The sequence below is a fragment of the Danio rerio genome, chromosome 2 (assembly GCF_052040795.2).
Source record: "Danio rerio strain M-AB ecotype USA chromosome 2, GRCz13ab, whole genome shotgun sequence".
Classification (NCBI taxonomy): domain Eukaryota; kingdom Metazoa; phylum Chordata; class Actinopteri; order Cypriniformes; family Danionidae; genus Danio; species Danio rerio.
The window spans coordinates 46,786,514-46,803,168 of NC_141022.1; the positions used below are offsets into that span (position 1 = coordinate 46,786,514).

The 16,655-nt window shown below is 35.6% G+C and overlaps 1 protein-coding gene across 27 annotated transcripts in view; it reads left to right on the plus strand.

Moving 5' to 3' along the window:
* pard3ab (par-3 family cell polarity regulator alpha, b) overlaps positions 1-16,655 on the plus strand; it is a 189,776-nt gene that overhangs the window by 98,024 nt on the left and 75,097 nt on the right. For 12 of the 27 annotated variants that reach the window (XR_015477622.1, XR_015477620.1, XR_015477623.1 and 9 more), the window contains 6 exon segments: positions 590-740; positions 5,174-5,357; positions 5,588-5,730; positions 12,096-12,140; positions 14,138-14,368; positions 16,286-16,505. Coding sequence is in view for 5 of the 27 variants with exons in the window: in NM_205735.3 (NP_991298.3) it covers positions 590-740; positions 5,174-5,357; positions 5,588-5,730; positions 12,096-12,140; positions 14,138-14,368; positions 16,286-16,505 (974 nt within the window). In the remaining 22 variants the exon portion in view is untranslated. 27 annotated transcript variants of the gene reach the window in all.

Here is a 16,655-nt window from a genome sequence, read left to right on the forward strand (position 1 = left end):
AGCCAATTACACCATGTACAAAAAACTGACAGAAAGTGAAAAGCTGCTTTCTTCTAGGCCGATATGGTTAGGACCAATATTTTCAATCTGGTGTAATTATCAGGGAACTTTTCTACAGCAGGCGCAATGATATGATGCTGTGCTGTTACTTAGATACCAAGCTGGGGACTATTTGTAGGACCCGTGTAATTTCATTATTAAATAGAAACTTTTTATTTTCAGTCTTAGTATATGATGTATCTACAAAAATGTTGAGCTTGAAATAGGAAAATTATCAAAATTGTTTTTTTTTTTTTGAATGTTTGAGCGAGATGCTAATGGTCTAATCTGATTCAATTATCTATGCTAATCTAATCTTAATGTCAGCTCCCGCCAGGACCAGAGATTCAAAATGGATTCAAAAAGGTTAAAACTGAACTGTTTAAGTCTAGGGGAGTTGTAAATTGTGTCAATTTCCAAAAACAAAAAAGTGGCCTGACTGCTCTTTTACCACAACACAAACCACAGCAGCATATCTGAGCAGAAAAATGTGTGCTATACAGTAGGATGTGTGTTTGTTCCTCATGTTCCTCTGTGTGTTTTCTGTCAGGGTGAGAGCCGCGGCAGTCCTCGAGGGTTAGAGCGAACACTGAGCCCGTCTCCTGATGACCATGAGCGGCGAATTTCACACTCACTGTATGGGATCGAGGGCCTTGATGACAACCTGAGGCCACAAGCCAGCACAAATAACCGCAAAATGAGTGAGTGACATTGGCAATAACACACTGAACGCTGTACATGTGTCATTTCTCTGCCAGCTTAAACTGGTTTTCTGCTCTAAAAAAAGTGTTATTTTATTTTTTTTTTACTTTAAATTTACAGTGTTTTAGTGCAGTTTAGTTTTAATCATTTCAATAAAACTTTTCGAGTATTTTCTTTTCTTATCTTTGTATTTTAGTATTATGTATTTATGTATGTATGTATGTATGTATGTATGTATGTATGTATGCATGTATGTTTGACATATATTATACACACAACATTTGATTTTTTCCCTAGATGTTGATAACAACCAAAGAAATCCATATATGTATAATAATGTTTATGTATGTGGCATTCACTGTTTTTGGGAATAGATTTTCCAAATGCCCAAATTCTTTCAGTTATTCAGCAAAAGAATCAGCATTCTTCAGCAACACATCAACATTTTTCTTAGAAAACATATTTCTAAACGTGTTAAAAAGTTTTCTTCAGATGTTGACAGCAACTAAAGAAATCCATATACTGTATGTGTAATAAAATGAAATGACATAGGAAAAAATATTGAACACCTGAAGAGAGTGAGGTGTAGAAAGGCAGTAAAAGCCCAGACAGCAGCTGAAATCTATCAGTAGTTTTTCAGCAGCCCTTTGTCATTGTAAATTCATATTAGCTGCTTCAGTCCAACATCTACATTAGCAGGATGATGAAGATTAAACCAAAGTGGACATTTCAGCAAGACAATGATCCCAAATACAGCCAAGAAAACTCTCAATTGCTTTTAGAGAAAGAAAATGAAGCTGTAGAATGGTCCACCCAATCACCTGACTTGAATCCAATAGCAAATAAAAAATAAAGATCAGATTTGATAGACGAGACCCACAGAACCATTAGGATTTTCACACTCTGTTGAAGTCTGTGAAATAAATCTAAAAATACAAATTAATAAAACATACTTTATTAAAAAAAGAGTAATAAAAATCATAGAAAATACAACCTGACTCACTAAAACTTTTATTAAAAATGGAAACTGAACAAATAAATAATTCTCAATATTTTAAAAGTGATATAATAACTGCTTTATAGTTATATAGTTAAAAACAATCTAATTAAATATATTAATAAAGAATATTTGCATTAATATTTAATATGATAATAATAATAACAACAAACTTTGTCTCTGTGTAATTTTAGTTGTTTTTCATTTAGTGTCATTTAAAACCACAAATTTATTAAAGCAAGTTAATTAAAAAATTATTAAATGACATAACAAATCAACAGAAAAAAATACAACCAGACTTACTAAAACTTTCATTTAAAAATGAAGATAGAACAGGTAAATAATAATGACTCATTTTAAAAATTATATACATGGTTAACTGCTATATACTTACAAACAACAAGTTCAATATTTTAATGAATATATAATATAATATTGTTAATAACAATTAACTTTAAGTGTGTGTTTGTGTTTATGTATGTGGCATTCGTTGCTTTTGGGAATGGTTTTTTTCTTCAGGGAAGTAAGTATTTGCATTAATTTGCATGTCAACTCTCTCCAGATGCTTTCAGTTATTCAGCCAAAGAATCAGCATCTCTGGGCTTCAGTGTGTAAGAGACATGCGCTCTAACAGAAAACACATGAGTGTTGCTCTGGACAGACAGATGCAGATCTATAGAGGTTTACTGAGAAAGAGCTCTCTGTGTGTCCCAGCCGGAGCTGTTATCCCGCCTGTCAACAACTCAATCCACTCATGGGCACTGACAGTAGCAGGGTACCACACACAAACAGACTCGCAGCATATGCTTTTCCATTTACCCAATATATGCAGAGGCATGCTCATACCAAACCATCCATTTACACACACACAGACAGGCTTTCACAAGCACTCTCTGATCAGAGAGCCACTGTGTTTGTCCATATAAAGAACTGTTTTCAAACACACTCCAGCAGATGTGTGTTTCTGTAACGGGGCCGATGGTGTTTTGTGTGCTAATGGGGTTGTTGGGTTTTGCATTAATCTGCATTGGTCTTAAATAGTTTTTGTTGGCGTTTATTTGTGATTTGTGCGGTAGAGAGATGCTGAGTGCAGTTCTGTGTGTGTTTTCCGTTGAGGAATTGAATTTTATGCTAATTTTTTAATCGTTGAAGAGATTTGCGATTGACAAGTTATTAATCAGTGGTAAATTGCAGCTGTCTTGAGGTTTTCTGGATATATGATTTATAGTTATGTTTTAGCTAAATGTTATTTTTTATTCTGCAGACTACTGTTGACATTTCTTCCAAAATTAAAATAATTGTTGTCATTAATTTTTTTTTAAATTAAAATAACCATGTGCCATGGTTACCTATACATTCATTGTTAGGCAACACAAAGTTTTACTTAATAAGATGAAGTAAAAAAAATAAAATATATTTGTTATTTTGACCAATTTTCATTTGCTCAATCTTTTTTATGTAAAATTTAGAAGAAGAAAAAATAAGGGGGGGGGTGATATACCTTTATCTCAATATAAATAGGTTTAATCACAAACTTAAATTCAACCAGTTGCAATGATATATAGTTGCATATATATAGTCATGTGAAAAAATTAGGACAACCTATGAAAGCCTGAGGGTCTCCTAACTTTAAATAAAGTAAAAAACAAACGTACAAAATATCTATGCTTTCATAGGCTGTCCTAATTTTTTCACATGTCTGTATATACACGTACATGCATCTTCTCATATCTTTATACAACAGTTCTGTCTGATACTTGAAGCTGATTGGCTGATAGCCGTGCAATATTCTGCAAATAACAGCACTCGTCCAGCCCCTTCACCCTTGTGTATTACTCCGCCCACATACAGCAACAAACAGAGGACACTCTACAATATGACAGATATTGGAGCTGTTGGATGACATAATGCACTTTTGATTTGTTTTTTTTAGTCGAAAATGTAGTTGCTAAGAGTGCAACTATGCAGTTATTTATAAGGATAGTGTCTATTTTAAATATTTATAATTTCTGAGAGTGTTTAAAAACTTTAATTAGAGCTACAAATGTTCTTCAGTCAAGAACAGTGAGTGATTTTCTCCTTTTTTGTTTGATTAATGATAAAAACAGACAGCAGGAATATTGCGCGCTGTCGCTTTAAGAGCAGTACAGTTCTGTTTATAGTTTCCTTTGATTCTCAACTCGTTGGTTTATCACATAAATGATGGTTAATATGAATAATCACTAAACACCACCTTTTGACACAAATTTACATGTATTTGACTATTAAATCGCTTGCATTAAGATGACTTTAGATGTGTGTGTGCTCTGCTCATCTCTTATGCTGAGCGAACACACACAACAGCATGCAATCTCTTTCGCACTTTTAAAAACATGAATGATTCGAATGTACATCATTGAATGATGCACATCCCGTGAAGCAAAAGTTACATTACAGTACACACTCTTAGTAATTTTCATGTAAAACAGAGCTGTGCAGAGCAACAAATCTGTGCAACTGGAAAGGGGCGTTATATGATGCAATAATCATTTTTTATCGATCAATGTTTTCATAATAATTTTTTTTTTTTTGTCTGACTTTTTTTTGCTTTATAATTCTTATTATAAAAATGAATGCAAAAAATACTACTAGACCAAAAGCACTCAAGTTGTCAACAGACACTTTTGAGTCTTGAGCACTATTGTGGAAGTATAAGTTTGGCCTGGTGCTGGCTAATGCCAAGGTCATAAGTTTGATTCCCAGGAAAGCCACATCTGATCAACACATAGCTGAAATACAGCTTTAGGTGCTGATAACAATGTTGTGAATGCAGTATTTTTCCAAAATAAGATACTCAAGAACCATTAGCATGCTAAACAGTGTTTAAAAAAACATTAATTTGGTTCCAGTATTTCTTTAAACAGCGGTTTGTTCCCAACTGTAGAGAAGTTTGTGATCATTTACATCCCACACGGTTTCACTTATCATAGTATGTACTGAAAAAACAAAGTGTTTCTCATGGACTTTATTTTAGACGAGGGTGGGAAATCTCTCAACAGAGTAAAAACACAAGCAAGCTAATGGCACTATTTTGGATTCTTATATGCATGCCTTATCAGTGTTTAGTGGAAAAGGGGTGAACAATTTCGAACAAGCTAATATAAAAATTGCATCCAGACTGCATGGGAATAAAGTCAGAAGTAAGACTCCTACTTGTCCTTCATTTCTGATTCGCTCTATGTTCAGGGTCTGACACAAACGATTCACAGTTGCTCTTGACTCTCAATGCCTTTGGCCTGCTTTGCTCAAAACAAGGTTGTTTTGCCACTGTCTTTGTTTTTACCATCTGTACATCATGAAACCCCTTCTCCAATCAAGACGTATTACTTGATTACTTTATAATAATAACACAATTTGGTCTCCCCCACACCCTTTCCTGCTCTTATCTGTCCTCAGATCATTATCAGCTCTCGCCGACGGTGAACATGCCTCAGGACGACACGGTCATTATTGAAGATGACAGACCACACGTTCTCCCCATCCAGCTGTCTGACCAATCCTCGTCCAGTTCTCATGATGACATGGGTTTCGCTGTGGAGACACCCCCGCCGCCACCCTGGGAACCAGAGCTTCCCGACAGGTGAATAAGACTGTACAGTTTAGAAAGTCTTGGGATTTATTTATTGAAGTGGCTATTGTCTTTGTTTCTATTTTGAGCATCAACTCTTAGACTCTTCTGACGATCTTCCTGCAGTAATTGAGTCCATGGCCTTTCCTTTGTTTGTTAAAGGAGCTTCGGTTATTAGAACAGGGCCAAGGGCTGGACACTGTGCTGTGATTTAATCTCTCTCTCTCTCTCTCCCTCCGCAGCTCTTCCAGTGCTAATGCTGAGGGGCAGTTTCAGAGGGAAGGCTTTGGCAGGCAGAGCATGTCTGAGAAACGCACTAAGCAGTATGGAGATGCAGGCCAACTCGACATCATCAAGACCCGCAAGTCCAAGAGCATGGACCTAGGTACTCTAATGATCAGCCCTGAGACATGTTGCCTGGTCTCAGATCTTCTAAAAATTAACCTGAAGTTCATCTGTTGAAGTTAGACACTCTAACAATCAACTTGAAACAGTGCTAGGTGCTTAACACTTTAAAAATCAACTTCCATTGCAGTGATTAGACTTATGTGCTCTACAGATTATTCCCAAACACAATTTTTGGTCCTTAATATTCTAAAGCAGGGGTCACCAATCTTGGTCCTGGAACACCCATGTCCCTGCAGAGCTCAGCTCTAACTTCCCTTAATCCTTTTTTAAATTGTTCAGATGTGTTTGATTAGAGTTGGAACTAACCTCTGCAGGACACCTGCTCTCCAGGCTTGGCGACCCCTGGTCTAAAGACTAAGCAAAAAATTAATAGTAATTGGGCCTAAATACTGTAACCTAGATACTCTACAGCAGCTGTGCCTAATCCTGTTCCTGGAGATCTACCTTCCTGAAAAGCTGCAACTTTGATAAAATGCACATGTCTTTAATGACCAAGTGCTTCTTTATGGCTCGTTTCCACTGACTGGTACAGTTTGGTACGGTTCGGGTCGGTACGGGTCACCTTTATCAGGCTTGCGTTTCCACTGCCAAGGGTACCCTTTTGGTGGGCGTGGTGTATGACAAAGTTTCAGTCGACGTCATTTTCGCTCGAGAAAATGTCTACAATAAAGCTGCACAGGTCGCTCTCATATCATATGAAAAGCACTTCTCACAAAATAGATGCTTTATACACATAAATACTTGTTGTGTATAAATGTTTATTACTAACTTTTCTATAAACAGGAGTTGTTTATAACTGCAGATCAATGACGGTGCGAAATAGCCTGCTGTAACGTCTGTAATTATATTAAATAAATAAATAAATGAACATATATGAACACATACAGACCCTTACAGTCTCCGATATGTTACCAACTACAGAAGAACTACACAAAGCAGACATTTCGTCGTTAATTAGGTTCAAAACAACACAAAGTATAGCCTACAGTCAGAGTAAACATCTCATCTGTGTCTGTAATCTTCAGCAGCACACGAAGCCTCTGTTAGAGAGTCATTCCATCATTCCCAGTTCATATTAGTCCAAAAGGTGATAATAAAGATTAAAACAAGGCAGTTTGTTCACGTTTGTTGAAGAAATAACGTGCTCCTTGGCTTCGCCTTTTTTCCACGCCCCACTCTCGCGTTTGTCCTTTTCTTTCTGAATGTGTCACTCTCGTTTGTCAGCTTCTCACAGGATCGGGTTTCCAAAAGCTTGTCAATAATCAAGTGCATGTTATTATCATCAGCTCAAGAAGTTTGTTATGTTAGATAGAGACGCGCTTATTGTTCTGGCTTGTTGCGTCTACGAATGATGAATCTCTGTAAACCAATAGCGTTCAGCTGCGCGTGTAGCCCCACCTTTTGGGACCCTTTCTGCAGTTTGGGACCCTTTCGAAAGGGTCCCGAAAAGTGGTACGGTACAGATTGGTTCGGTACGTCTTTTGACAGTGGAAACGGCCATAAAAGTGTACCAAACTGAACCGTACCGTTCTGTATCACTCAGTGGAAACGGGCCATTAGATCCTACTTTGTTGGTTTAGTTGTTTTTGATAAGGGTTGGAGTGGAACTTTCTAGGAAGGTAGAACTCCAGGAGCAGTATTGGGCACCCCTGCTTTACAGCCCTGTCCCAAACCTATTTTTTTGGCCTAAATACCCCAAGAGGCCAATCTTAAAAATAGGGTGTGGACCCATAAACTTTTAAGATTGACTCAAGGCAATTTACTTGGACTTGGATAATCTAAAGATCTGTGCCAAGCACATTACCTGTACTTGAATACTTTAAAATGTACTTAAACTTGAAATCCCAAAAACAGTGATTGGACCAAAATACTCAAAAGCTTAATTTCAAACATTTTTCGGACCTAAATAATCTACAGCTTTGTCTCAACCCTAATATTTTAGCCTAAATACCGTAGAGCAGGGATGCTCAATCTTGTTCCTGGAGATCTACCTTCCTGCAGATTTCAGTTGCTACCCTTATCAAACACACCTGAACCAATTAATTAGGACCTGAACACCACTTGATAATTACAGGCAGGTGTGTTTGATATGGGTAGCAACTGAAATCTGCAGGAAGGTAGATCTCCAGGAACAGGATTGAGCACCCCTGCCCTAGAGGCTAACCTCAAAAACTGTTAACCTAAATACTCAAAAGCAGTGCTTTGGCCAAAATACTCAAATCTGAGACATGTAATTTGAACCTAAATACTCAAAATCTCTATCTTAAAAGTAGACAAAACCTAGGGTTATTTGGACTTAAATATTCAAAAACTGTTCCTGGACCAAAATACACAAAAGCTAAATCTGAAACACAATTATTTGAACCAAGGTATTCTACAGCAGTTTATTCAGTTAGTTTGTCATCGGAGGCCAGTTCATGAAAAGCATCCCAAATGAGATGACTTGCATAAGCGATAACACAACAGCATATAAGAGCCCAAATGCTGTATTTTTGCACCTTAAGACACCCACGTTGGCTTTTTGTACATTAAAATGTTAATATGTTGTATTTTGAAACTACATAACATCACTGCATTGTATACAATGTGGCTTTTTTTATAAACGTATTCAAATGTTGTATTTCAAAGCACAATAAAATCAGTGTATTGCTCAAGTAGGCTTCTTCTACATTCAGACACATTTATATGCTATGTTTTTAACTGTTAGGGATGCAACGATTATAGATTTTGGTTGTACGATTATAGTCTGAAGAATAATCATGGTTTCACGGTTATGATGATTATTGTACATTTATTAAATTCGAAACACTACTAGTTCTGAAAATCACAAGAAAACTGCTTATATTTTAAAGTATTGTTTATTGCTGCTCAGTAGCCAAATACAGCACAAAATATGAATAAAAACAAACCAATAGTCCATTTCTGTCTTAAGACTTAAAAAAAATAAATCAAAAAGTTTTTAATTTAAACACGAGTGATCATTTTACAATGAAAATAAATGACAGAACAATGAATAAATAAGAATAAATAAAACATAGTATTTGTCTAATGATAATTTAAGCTATATATTAGCTAAGAATTTAAATGAACTGTTATTATCTGCGTTTATACATACATAATCATTTGTAATCATTTGTCTAACGTATCTTTTGTTTACTTTGCACTGTAAGCCAAGTACAACTCTCTTTGCTACAGCGTGAGATAATTTCTACTGTGTGCATCTTGAGGGCGCATGTGTGTCAGTCCACTCTACGAGCCGTATGCGCACCGCTCCCAATATGGGCACGTCTCCATTGGAAATTATGAATTTGCACGCGGAAAAGAAGCAATATGTGAACAGCCTGCTGCTATAGCTAATCCAATGTGCGTGCTTATTAGGCTTGGTATGAGCTCGAAAATTTAAACTAGTTTATAGATGGCATAACTTTGTTTAGTTGCAGCAGTTTTGTTTCGTGCAACAGAAACGCGGCGTTAAGAAGCCTTCACGATGAATTAACCCTAGTGAATTAAAGTACGGTTAATATTGAAATTGGCTAATTATTGCATCCCTATTAACAATATTATTTACGAAAGTTCTTTTCTACAAACATATCCAAAAGTTTTCGGCTGCCCGCATCATTTCAGGTGACTCAGCTCAGTGCAGCCTTCAACTGCAGCTTGTGCTGTATTGAACAGACACACATCACTTCATAACTATAGTGATTTAGAAATTTATTTTTGATGTCCTTGTCACATTATTTGGAGGGCTGGTACAAATTGCCGTAGGGGCTGGGTTCGGCCCGCGGGCCGCTAATTGAATAGCCCTGCTCTACAGCTTAGTCTCAAACCTACCAAAATACCCTAGAGGCCAATCTCAAAAACTGTGTGGACCTTAATACTCCAAAGATTGATTTAAAGCAAATTACTTAGACCTTGAGACTGTATTTAGGTTCAAGTAATGTATTTGATATAAAGCTTTGCAGTAAAGCTTTATAAAAAACACATTACTCAAACCTAAATACTCTAAATGATGTTACTCAAAAATGAGTGATTGGTCCAAGAAACTAGACCCAAGCAAAATAATAATTTCTGCCTAAATACAAAACTCTGGGACATTATTTGAAACAAATACTTAAACATAGTGAGCAGACCTAAAGAAATGTTATTTAGACCTAAATACTCAAAAATACCACTTGAACTCAAAAGCTAAATCTCAAATGCATTATTTGGACCTAAATACTCAAAGCTCTATCCCAAACATAATAAGCGGATATAAATACTGCAAAGGTCAATCCCAAACACCGTGCTTGGACATAGATACTCTAAAGGTCATTTCCAGTAGATAAATTCCCACCCTGAAACCAAATCCATTGCTCAAGTTACTTTCCTCCTCTCTTTATAAGAGCACTTCTCAGAATGCCTCTCATTCTGGGCATCACCATTCACCACTCCACCGTCACTAAGTCTGCACTGCTCTCCCTTGTGCATGTGCTCTCTAATCTGACACTGTTTCCACTGATCCAATTCTGCTGGATGCTCCTCACTTACCACTACCCCACTAAAATGGAGCTGGTGCCAGAGCTCAGACAGGGGATTTGCAGACCTTATTCAGATCTGTTCAGTGTTTCCACTGACTCTAGAGCTGAGCTTTGCTGTGTTTTGGGCCTATTTTGAGTTTAAAGTCTTGTGTGCGTTAAGATGCAATGTTTTTTTGCAAAATATTTTTGCAGCATTCATACCAAAGCAATGTCTTCATTGGCAATGACTCCCTGATGTTACCTGGCACTTAATGAACATGCAGGTTTTGGTATAATTAAAGTGAGTGCTGGCATCTGGACTGTAAGTGTGCTCCAAACAAGCAAACCAAGACCACTAAAAGATCTCAGCGTCTCATCATTAAAATGAAATGGTCATTGGTCGATATCGAAATGTTGACCGATATATTGTCCATCATTTATTTATTTATTTATTTTTTGGTTTAGACCAACTTAGCAAATTAGAAGCAGACTACAATTGTAAACATCCTTCAAAAAGACCCTTGTATACCTCAAACAAAGTTATTATTTATTCTTTGTTTGAGGTCAAAAAGAAGTGATGGTACAATGTTTCTGAACCTTCTGGGTCAGTGTATCTTTTGGTCATTTGGATTTTCATTTCAGAAATGTATACTGAAAACGAGAAACAAGTTGTTTTTGGATTTTTGTTTTAAAATAAAAAAAACAAACAAAAATTTTAATTCAATGCGTTTGTTGATTTTCGTTTTTGAATTTTAAAACGAAAATAAAAAAAAAACGTTTTGTTTTCCTTTTTCATGGTAAAAAAAAAACTGAAAAACTCAATTAAAAATTTTGTTTTTCATTTTTTATTTCAAATAACAAAAAATAACATCTATAACTATAACAAATATAGCTGCATAAATTGATACATTTTATTACATAAATTGAAGTTATTAAAAATACCCCACTGCTATTATATATATATATATATATATATATATATATATATATATATATAACATGGAGAGATGAGCAATGATTCCAAACTGTCCAGTGTTACTGTCACTCCTGAAGTGGAAGTGATTTTAACAATAAACTTTATTTTCAGAAAACTTTTCAGCAATGCAAATAATGCACAGTCAATTGTTGTTCCATTTAACCGGCTTCAATGAGGAAAATATGTATTTAAAAAATCCTGTTGTCACAAGAAAATACCTTTTATAACATTGACTGTAAGTGGAGAAAAACAATTGCCTATAGTAGGTTAGCCTGTGTGTGGCAGTATTGCGTCAACGTAAATGAGTTGGCCAATCTGGTTATGCAATAAAAAAAGTCTTTATTTGTTTTTGTTTTCTGGTGATTTTATTTTTTTGTTATTCAAAATAAAAAAGGAAAATCAAATCATTTTTTTAATTTTGCTTTTCCGTTTTTCACCAATGAAGAAGAAAAAATAGCTTTTTTTCGTATTTTAATATCTTTTTCCAAAATAAAAATCCAATGACCAAAAGATACACTGACCCTTCTGACACCCCATGTAGCAGTAGGCAGGGTTGTAGATGTGCCGAGCTACTCGAATGTTCTAAACACAACAACAATAGGTTGTCAACAACATTATCATTTTCCCCCTGACCCAAAAGCGCCTGTGGTGAAAAGTTGTGGAATGAGGTCAGTTTTGGCGGCAGCAGCAGCTGCTCAGTGGAAACAGTCGAATCATCACGGAAACACACAGTTTTGGTAATGAGCACTGATTGTTTCTGTCATCTGATTTGTTGATGGTGATTCTTGCCTGATTGCCTGCTGCATGTTGAATGATTTCACTAACCGTCCTGTGAATGTATGTATGTATGTATGTGTGCCCCTCACACAGTGGCTGATGAGATTAACCTCACACAATGCACAGAGAACCACACAGGTAAGCATGACCACTTACTCACACTCTTACTTCAGTTGCATACTTCACAACATACTACTACCCCCAACCCCCACTCCCCCATCTTTTAACTCACTGTTTGTTTATATCTGTCTGTCCATCTGTCTACTGTATCTGTCTGTCTGTGTATCTATTTGCCAGTATTTGGCTGATATAACTGTGTTTTCTTTGTTTGAGTGTGTGTGTTTCTACAGTATACAGTCAAGCCCTGAAAAATCCATTGTTGTTTGTTGTTAGAGGGTGGAAAATGCATTTCATTTTTACTGTGTGGTTTTGTGGAATTACTTCGAATGATGAAATTACTGCAGTTTAAGCTCTGTGCTGCTAAAATATTTTACGTCTATCATTGCTCAGAGAAGATTCTGTTTGTGTTGAGTGTTAAATATATCAATGTTAAGAGATTAAGTTAATAACGTTCATAAAGTAAAGTAAAAAAGTTGTACTGATTATTTTTGTGGAAAGTGGGATTTTTCCAGGATTATTTTCTTTTCAGGATTATGATTTTCTTAACTAATATATTGAATACTGTATAATAAATTGAACCATGTATATTTTATTACATATAATTTTGAAATGCTATATAACATTACATTTATAATAACAATTATACGTGTAAATAAAAATATTCTCTATTTTCAATGTCACAATCAGTTTAATTGACCACCTTAACTTGTGACCACCAACCTACAGCAGTTTCATTTTGCATATATATATATTTATATATATATATATATATATATGTATGTGTGTGTGTGTGTGCGTGCGTGCGTGTGTGTGTGTGTGTGTGTGCGTGCGTGTATATATATTCGGCGGCTTAGTCCCTTTATTAATCTGGGGTCGCCACAGGTGAATGAACCGCCAACTTATCCAGAATATGTTTTACGCAGGGAATGCCCTTCCAGCTGCAACCCATCTCTGGGAGACATCCACACACACTCACCCACACCCAAACACTAAGGACAATTTAGCCTACTGAAGAATTTTTATTAGCCCCCCTTTGAATTTTATTTTATTTATTATTATTATTTTATTTTATTTATTTTATTTTTTACAATATTTCCCAAATGATGTTTAAAAGAGCAAGGACATTTTCACAGTATGTCTGATAATATATATTTTTTTTCTGGAGAAAGTCTTATTTGTATTATTTTGACTAGAATAAAGCAGTTTTAATGTTTTTAAGGTTTTTAAGGTTAAATTTTTATTAGCCCCTTTAAGCTAATTTTTTCAATAGTCTACAGAACAAACCATTTTTATACAATAACTTGCCTAATTACCCTATCCTGCCTGACCTGATTCACCTAGTTAAGCCTTTAAATATCACTATAAACTGTATAAAAGTGCCTATTAAATATCTAGTAAAATATTATTCACTGTCATCATGGCAAAGATCAAAATCAATCAGTTATTAAAAATTAGTTATTAAAACTTTCTGATTAGAAATGTGTTGAAAAAAAAATCTTCTCTCCATTAAACAGAAATTGAGGGGAAAAAAATAAACTATTAGCCTAATAGTTCAGGGGGGCTAAAAATATTTTCTTGCTTTATTTTTCTTTGTTATTATTAATATAAAATATTTTAATAAATTACTATTGACATATTTAGTGGTGTTTAAAGCCATTTTCTTCTGAAAAATAACAGCTTTGTTCTACTATTGTAGTATTACAAACACTCAGCCTTATTATATTTAAAAATAGCAAAGAGAGTCTTGACACGCTTCAGTAAGGCACTGCTGCGTGATGAAGATAAATTCACGCAATCTTTCCTGTCCTCCACTTACATTCATTTATCTTCATCACTTAATACAGAAACACTTTCACTCGCTCCCATGGCTGACTACATACAATAGCAGCGCACACACACACTCATAATGTTTAGATAAATGTACCTGCTTTTATCAGTGTTACGCTTGAGATTTGTAGCACGCGGTCTGCGTCGTTGATTGTGTTATGTGGTTAAACTGGTGAACTCTTCCTCAGGCTCTTCCACGCGAGATGTGGGCCCGTCTCTGGGACTGAAGAAGTCCAGCTCTCTGGAAAGTTTACAGACCGCAGTTGCAGAGGTTACGCTCAACGGTGACATGCCGTTTCACCGGCCGCGACCACGGATTATAAGAGGACGAGGCTGCAATGAGAGTTTCAGAGCTGCCATTGACAAATCCTACGACAGGCCTGCAGCCAATGAGGATGAAGAGGAGTGCATGGACACACGTACGGCAGTTCCTGATTGGTTTTAGCTAATAATAGTGATGATTTGATTAAAGTGATAGTTCTCCTAAAAATTAATAGTTAATACTTTACAATAAGGTTACATTGGTTATTGTATTTTATTTATACTTTTTAATGTTAGTTATTGAGTTCGTATATGTTGAACTAAGATTAATAAATGATGTAGCAGTATTTTTCATGTTAGTAAATGCATTAACTAATGAAACCTTATTGTAAAGTGTGACCATTGAAAATTCTCTCATCATTTATTCACCCTACAGTTGTTCCAAATGTATCTGAAATTTCGATCATGTTTTGAATGTTGGAAAGCCATTGACTTCTCATTGCATTTTTATTCTTGCAATGGTTTCCAACATTCTTTAAAATCTTTTTTGGATCATTTTTACATAAACTATGTAACAGTGAAAAAATAGTGATTGGACCTAGAAACTCTAAAAATGTCAAACCTAATCACAGTACTTACCCCAAAATATTTCTATTATCCATCTGCTATTTCTGCGCAGAATTTTGTAAAAAAATCTGCGGGATTATGCAGAATGACTTTTGGGAGTACTATAACTAAAACCTTAATATATGAAATAAAAAGTACTACATGTTTATCTTGTATTTAATGTTTACAATGCAAATCCACTTTATTTGGTTAACAAAGCAAGTCTCTCATATAATATCTCTACTAAAAGACAGAAAATTTTACTTTACAATTAATTAATTTTCATATTATTGATTAATATTACTGAAATTAATTGAAAAGCTGAATAAATATAAATTCACACACATTTACACAATAAACAAAATCAATGATGGGCTAAAAATTCAGTGGAATTTTGTGCACGCAGATTCTGAGCTTGCAGATTCAGAATTCCTATAAAGATGTACAAACTCATTCATACATTTACTGTAATACGATTTGCTTCTTTCTCAAGGATGGGTAAGGTTAGGGGTGGGGTTTCTGAGACATGCCTCTATTTAACCCTTTCACGCGTGAGTTTTAAATACTCCAGCTGCTCCTCCTGCGTGAGTTTTTTTTTACTGTGACCATTACTTAGAATTCATTGCGTTCTAAAGTTCCCATGGTGATGTGTCATTTCAAGTTTTTAATGTGACCCACCAGCCCCAATGATTTATGTATTTATGCTAATATGTGATAAGGCATATATTTTGTCTATTAAACAGCTTAATATAGATCATATTATTTGTTATATGATGGGTAATGGGCACCGCCGTTTTTGCTAGAAGGGATACAGCTGCAATCGGCACCCTCTCCTACAGCACAGTGAGGTCTAGATGGGATACAGCTGAGGAGACTTGTGTCAATATAGTTTATTTTTTGTGACACTGTGCAACAAATATTTTTACATTATCGTGAGGGTTGGGTTTATGGTTGAGATGCTAATAAAATACAATTAATGCATAATTGAATAAATATAAATGTTGCTCGCTAACCTCCGATGGTAGCTGTATCCCTTCTAGCAACAACCGTCGGAGAGATTCGAGCTGCTGGATTTACATCATGATTATTTATATTTTTTTCTAAAATACATAAAGGTAAGCAAGTGTTTATCTGGGAGAGGAATAGAGAAGCTTGTAGTTAGGTGTATTCTGTGCCTCAGCACGCACCAACAGATTTGAATTTTAGCAGTTGATGACGTGCGCTCTGAACGTTCTAATCACACCAGTGTGATCATATGCTTTGGGGACCAGCCAAGGCTGATCGTTCACATGAAAGGGTTAAAAATGACCACGGTTTTATACTAATTAAATCATAAATTTGTGTGAATTAGACACTTTTTTTTTTGGACAAAATAAAGAATTTTTCACAACTTCTATGACCACACTTAACAAAACTGCTCATTTTGTTGATAATAAATGATAATAACAGTATTTATCTTTACCCTGTAGTGGAGGAGGACACTGAAGGAAGCTCTCGATCCGGCCGGGATTCAGTTTCCACCGTGGCCGATCTCACTCCACTCCCTGTCACCGAGCAACAGCTGATCAATGGAAACCAGCCTGAAAACGACAAGAAGAAAGAAAAAGGGGGGAAGGACAAAAAGAAGCCGGAGAAAGAGAAGGGTAAAACAAAGAAAGGAATGCTCAAGGGCCTCGGAGAGATGTTCAGGTAATTAAAAGCGGATCTGAACAGCGTTTTGTGTCAGATAAAAGAGACTAAGAAAAATGACGATAAGAGCGCAGATGAGCCCAGAGCACTTTTTTCTTCACGTCCTTAATTACCTCAAAATCTAACAATAGAATAAAAAGCCTTGCCCAA